Genomic DNA, 7,140 nt, shown 5'->3' on the forward strand with positions numbered 1-7,140 from the left:
ATCTTGCTGCTTGATAAAATATTCCACGTATTTTATAATTCGAAATATTTGCATTTTACTTTCACATTCAAATTAAAATAGTGTGCAACGGCTATGTACTAGTGCTCACTAATGCATTCAATTGAATTCGCCATGTGATATACCTAATCACAATCTTGAAATCAAAACGAACTATATGAATACCGATCCTAAATTCGTTTGCTCCAGAATCCAGATCCGCTGCGAGTGGATCAACCGGAACGTCAAATGGCGTTCTGTTAAACCCATGTTAAGCGCGTATCAGACTAGAGATTGAGATTGAGATTGAAATTAACCAATCAAAAGAAAGAAAACCAATGTCAAATTTAATAATCTTTACTTTGACTGGTCAAATTTAATCTCAATCTCAAGCTCTAATCTGATATGGTTTTACACTACGTATTAGAGATTGATTGCGAATCAGAGATTAGAATTTAAACAGTTAGATCATTTTAATTTCAATTTGTTTCTTTCTGATTGATTGAATTTCTAATCTTCAATCCACAATACTTAATCTGCAATGCATAGTGTGATACGTGCTTAACTTTGGTCGGCATTCGCGACACTCGCGTACAACGTACATTGCGGACGAAGAGAAATATGTTCGACCACCGTTCAACTGAACAATGAATCGATTGTTTACGTGCCAAACATCGATACACTTTGGATTCGCTCTCGATTCGCTCTCGACTCGCTTTCGACTTGATGCTCGCGGCGTACCCGCAAGAATTTTGGAAAGCGACGGCCGTAAACACGACTGAAGCAAACAGTGATTGCTACACAAACGGCTCTTGCGTGCGAATATTTTAATATAAAATAAAACGTGGATTAAAATCGATAGAAGAAAGAATCATCTACTGTTACATTCATTTTAAACATCTAAAATATTCAATGAAAAGTAAAATGCTTCAAATAAATTTTTGCCATCGAATACTTCAAAAATATTCTTTAGTGCGTTTCAACCTTAAAAAAAAAATCAGCACAAATGTATTTTTTAATCCTGCTGCTTTGTTCGATTCTTGATCCAAAATGTATTTTTTCCAAAGTTTATTTTTTTTAACTAATATTTTATTCAAAAAAATTTGTTTCTCTCTTATTATTGGCGATTGGAATTTGATATTTGATGACTTTATCTACACGGAAAAAAGTAGCTGTCGTAACTAATAGTCTTAGCTGTGATATTTATATTAGCAGCAATAGCAAACCATTTCGCTGTAGTTTATAAATTTATAGTTATGGTAGCAAATATATTATAACAAACCAAGATTATAGCTATTACAGAGAAAATCTTTTTTTCTGTGTTTAATATAAAATCTATTTTCTCTACAAATTTTTTATTTTTTAATAGTTTTTCTATCTTATTAATCCGAATGATGTAATGATATAATAAAGTAGGACGTTAAGTTTTTCAGCTAACTAAAATTAAAAAATTCCGAGATTTATAATATACATATATCTATACATCTCAGAATTTTTTTCATTTTAACTGAACAACAGTCAAAATTTTACATCCACTATATAAACAGAACAGTAGAGTTAATATTAATATTGAATTAGTCGCAATTTACTGAGCACGGATCTGTTCTAATTTCATTCAATCGCTTAAAAAAAATAACACTTATAATGCGGCGACTTGGACTTTCCAGCGTTCAAGGATCAAAGCAGAATAATTTAATTTCGGCGACGCCGTCGTACTTGCGAATGAAATATCGCATTATATCGCGCTCTCATAAAATTGTTACGTTAAATCTCAGTTTCGCCGAATGATATTGCACTTGTGCAACGACAACCTTTACGTCCGCTGGGTAATCTCGATCGGACTAGCGAATGGACCATTAAAATAAACATAACGATTGTCGAGCCGCGTTGCGATAAACAAACTATAGGTGCAAAGCTCATATCTACTATCTTGGAATACTACTTTGGATTAAGCAAAGATGTAAATAAAATTTTTAAACTCTTATGCATAAAGTTGAGTTATGACCTCTGTTTTTCGATATAAAATACTTTTATGTTTGATTTTATGAATGGAAGGAGCCACATAATTGAATAAAGAAGCACTTTAATTATCTAATTTTCCTTTAATTAATCATTTGTTGACGTATAACAGCAATACTGTATGTTATCACGCTCCTAATAAAGAGAAGAGAATTAAGATATATATTCTGCAAAAAAGTGATTGGAATTGGAAATTTATATTCTTTACGTTAAAAATACATGTTATATACATATGAATCAGTTCAGTAAGAGGTCAATATTTATATTTAGCAATACAATTTTATAATTTAAATAAAAATTTGTTCATGGAACTGTATGTAGATTCCATTTAAAAGAAATGCGATAGGTCAGGAACGATTTAGATTTATTCATATAACTATACACAAAACACATATATAACTATAATAAAATAAATTGTTTATCGGGCGATTATTAAATTATACTTTAATGCAATTTGTAAAAAATTGGCCGGTATTTAGATCGAACGAAAATGCAGTCGACGTTAACTGAAACCTTCGTCTTGAGATGAAACACTCTGTCCGTCCTTATTGTACTTTGAGGGAAAATTTCCGAGAGAGTCCCTCTTTGAAAATCCGTCAACGAGGAAATCTTTAACGGAGAGAAATCATGTCAAGCGTGTTCGGCAGTTCGGCGGGGCGGAAAGTTTATTACGACAATACTGTGATACTAAATATTTTCAAGTCCCGTAGTTACAGCGAGAACGTGGCGGTGAATTGCCGAGATTCTCTCGGAAGAGAATAATTCCGCGACCTAACGATCGCCGACGAGCCGCACCGCTTTGTCCTTTAAAGTGTCGCGATTTCGCGTGCAGAAGAAAAATTTACTTTGTCACGCGGATAAAATTCGCCATGATTATTCTCTCTGTTAACGTGAGCGAGCTTCAAATACGCCATGAGAGAGAGAAAGATTTAACAAACGCAAAACTAAATTAACGGAAAGTTCTGCGAAAAAAAGATACGTGTTATCTTTTCAGTCAGCGAAGCACACTCAAACGGATCGGCGAATCGGTTTTAACGCAACAACATTAGTTTCATTACGAATGTTAATTTAGTTGAATAAAGAAACCCAGATCTCATTACCGTGGCTATTGTCTAGAAATGAATTGTTACCGCATGTAAAAATCAAGTGATGACGAATTTATATAGATATATCGACATAATTTGCTGCAAACGCAAGCTGCGCAAATAATTCGTTCACGTTCGAAATGGAGGAACATTCTCTGCATGCGGTTAATCTTTGTATATATACACCGTGGGATATTGTGGGCGGGTAATTCGGTGCTGACACACTTCTATATACATACTCTCTCATGCACATATACGTTCGTTTGTCCGGATCTGGGACTAGAATCCTCGTCTGTCTTACCTCGAGCGCCTAACTTGTGCTTATGTCTGAAACTGTTGCGAACGTGTCATTACTAACCCATTGTCCTACTGTCACACACTAAAACACACACACACATACACACACACGTGAACAACCGTGATATAACGAATGCAACGAAGCTCCGCGAACGAGAGAATCGAGCTTTTGTTCCGAAATTGCAGTGAGACTAACAAATTGCTTTTGTTCTCCGAGCAAAGATTTTTGAAAATGCTCGAGAAATATAAAATGATTTAATACACTTCATAAATCGATTACCACTTGCTACTAAAATGTGTACCAAGTTTATCCTTTAAATGCAGTGAAATCCTTTGTGAATTTTATAAAAGCGAAAAAAAAATTTTCTAATTTTATCACACTTCCCATTATATATCTTTCGAAATTTTGTATATCAAATTACAGAGTATTACTAAGCAAAATATTATAAATATTTTGTGAAATATTAAAAAAGATTTTTGAGGGAAAGAGAGTCAAACTCAAGCAAGTCTCAAAATAGTAATATGCGCGGGATCGTTGTGCTCACCTGATTCTCAGCTAGTGATTTTGCGAAGAATTTGGAAATCTCTATAAAGTCGTTCCGCTGGGTGACATTTTCGCACACGTGACGATTGCAGGTGCAATCATCGTAATTCCTGTTCGGTGGACGTGCGCAGCGACGTTTTCGAGGAAGACCCTTGTCCTGGAACCGGAAAGTACATCGAGGCTCACTACCAGTGCTTAGGTTGGTTTACATTTTTCTATTCTGATGTCGTTTTTGTGCGGCTGATTTACGCGAGAAAAACCTCAAAGGATTCGTCTTTCGTTCATGTGCTGCGAAAGAGCCTCATAATTTTGGAATTGTAATTTGAAGAGCAAAGATTTATTTCGTCTTATAACCTGATCATCAATGTTAAACAATATACCCAGACGTTATACACCTTAAAAATTTTTTTCTTTCATGAACAACTTATTTTATTACCTTTGTTTTATAATTTTATTTGATGTTAGAAAAAATCAAATTTTTCTTTATTATTTAATTCAATTTTTTTGCTATTTCATAATTTTGCCTGATTGATTTACTTTTTATAACAATTCTCTAATATTGAAAAATAATAACGATTAAATAACTAATATTTTACAAGTATTTTTCTTTGAAATGAATGAATCATGATGAAAATCTCAAGAATTAAGAATAAAAATATCCACAAACTAAACTTACTAAGACTGTTAGGTTTCAATAAAAGAATACGAGTTGAATGGACGAATTTCGACGAAAAAGTTTCTCTCCAAGAGCATTGCTCTTTTTTCCCATCTATCGAGGAAATGAAAGAAACAGGGCTGGATCCATGGCGGTACACGTGGTAAGGGTGTACCCTAGTCATTTTGTTAAACGCGAGTCGAATCCCCGTGCAGGTGCAACGACCAGCAGAACTGCAGCATCGTTGCGTCTACGCTGCAATTCGGCGATCCTTGCCCGAACACACACAAATATCTCGAAGCGCATTATCGATGCGTGTCCGGTAAGTAAAGCTCTTCCATTTTTACATCAGATTTATCCTGTAATTTTTTTTAACGTTATTGGACTTTGCAGGAAATTCCACAAAACTCGTGTGAATGAACTCGTAATTGTTTTTAAAAGTATAAATAGTACAAATTATTTTTGAGTTAAATGCAATTTGAAAAATAAATTTTGACAATTTATTTGAAATATACACTTTTTTAAACTAATTTTTTTTTTACATTATTTATTATTAACGCTTTTTCCTTGAATTTTTGTGTTAGTGTAATTAGCAATCAGCATAATTGATTTAATCAATATCCAGTAAAATCATTAAAATAATGTTTAAACATTTAAATCATTTCAATATAATATGTATATATTAAATGCAAATATCAACTTGTTTTCCTTCCTATCAACATTTGTTGTTACTTTCTAATAATGATACCTAAATAATCCTCTTCGTCTTTCCTATTTACCTTCCATCCGTTGTTTTCATGTGTCTCGCGATCTCGTGTTCAACAGATCGGATTCCAGTTCTACGCTATCAATATATATTAGCAAACAGTCTTTGTAGTTTCCAACGTGGTCACGGAAGAAATAAAATCGATTCCTTTTCTCTTTTCGATTTGCACGTAAGCGTCTTACCTTTACGCGCGCGATTATCGTAATGAATATCGGCGACGTTTAGTATTTTACCTTATCGCAAACCCTTTCGGACAATAAAGATGACCTCTATAGAGATAGTACCGCGAAATACGTGGACCATTCCGTTCTGGAATTAACTGTCGTCGCCATCTTGGGGGTTAAAGATCGTTTTCCCTTTCACGGCTAGATCTAGTCGCGATATGAATCTGTGCACTGTGCAGTCTAATCTCTTGTGCTCTGTCTTTCTTTTTCTCTACCTATCTATTCTTGGACCATTTGAATGTCTTATTCGCGAAATGTCTTTTGAACGATTTATATACTGGCAGAGTGTGTTTAATTTTTATTCATAGTATTCTCTCAGCAATTATAAAATTTAACCTTTTTAAGAAGAAAAACAGAAAATTTTCTTTTGTCTTTGATGTTGGAGAAAAATGATAATAGACTTTTCATAAACGACATAACTTTAATGGAAGTACTTAATAATTATATAAGCACACGAAACAAAATTTAATATTTGATTCAGAAAAAATAAGTCCATGATATTCTTATATATTTTGACGGTCTGAAATCAAATTCGATATCTAAATTGCTCCATCACATCATAATTTTTTTTTTCAACGGAAAATAACTCGATTTTCCAATACTTTTAGACATTTGCCCTGGTTTTTAATATGCAAGTTGAAATAAACGAGTGAAAGTAAGTTCAACGATAATATGCAAGTTTATAAAGTTAATGTGTAAGTTAGTAGGTTAAATATATTGGAAAATCGAACTCTCTCTCTCTCTCTCTCTCTCTCTCTCTCTCTCTCTCTCTCCCTCTCTCTCTATTCGTCGATAGAGAAAAATTGTAACATGATGGAGCAATCTAACTTCGGATTCGACTTTAGAACGTCAAAATATGTATAAGAATATTATGGCCTAAACTTCAAATTAAAAAAAATTTTTGTGCTTGTGTTATTTGTGCTTATATAATATTTTTATTTTTTATTAAAAATTTTAATTTTAATAAAATTGCAAAATTGTTGCAATCTAAAAATTGTCATGTCTCTTTTACATTATTTCTTTTTAAAAGTTATGTTTTACTATTTATATTTTATCAGAACACAAATTTAAGTCTGCAAATTAGTTTAATTAGTTAAGTTTAATCAAATATTCTAATAAAATTCAAATATTATTTATTATATCTATATTTAATGTTTTTGAAAAGAGATTTATTTAAGCGCTCTATCGAATAATTACGATTAACAAAAATCTGATATAAATCCGATACAGTGGATAAGCTCCTTCCAATGTAGCGAGCCAAGAAAAACAGAGATGAGAGTACCTCGGTATTTCCGAACCCCGGATATCTCATTCCCTTCGGTCTATCGGGAATATACGCAAAGTACAGACAGTTCGTTCAAACTCTATCGAATGATTAACAAGAGTCTAATATAAATTCGACGCGGTGGATAAACTTTCCATCATATCAATCTGAGGGGAAAAGGGAGAGAAATAGAGAGAGAGAGAGAGAGAAAGAGAGAGAGATGGGGAGTAAAAGAGAGAAAGAACACTCCGATATTCCTGAGCCGAAGAGACCTCTCGAAAGCTTTAAA

The 7,140-nt window shown here is 33.2% G+C and overlaps 1 protein-coding gene across 7 annotated transcripts in view; it reads left to right on the forward strand.

Moving 5' to 3' along the window:
* The window catches only part of LOC108752150 (latrophilin Cirl-like), a 399,284-nt gene that overhangs the window by 369,024 nt on the left and 23,120 nt on the right, over positions 1-7,140 (forward strand). For 6 of the 7 annotated variants that reach the window (XM_018492802.1, XM_018492803.1, XM_018492806.1 and 3 more), the window contains one exon: positions 4,813-4,919. In XM_018492802.1, the coding sequence (XP_018348304.1) occupies positions 4,813-4,919 (107 nt within the window). Of the gene's footprint in view, positions 1-4,034; positions 4,142-4,812; positions 4,920-7,140 lie in introns of all 7 variants that reach the window. The other variant, XM_018492804.1, reaches the window with a different exon arrangement.

Source organism: Trachymyrmex septentrionalis, unplaced genomic scaffold (genome assembly GCF_001594115.1).
Source record: "Trachymyrmex septentrionalis isolate Tsep2-gDNA-1 unplaced genomic scaffold, Tsep1.0 scaffold56, whole genome shotgun sequence".
Classification (NCBI taxonomy): Eukaryota; Metazoa; Arthropoda; class Insecta; order Hymenoptera; family Formicidae; genus Trachymyrmex; species Trachymyrmex septentrionalis.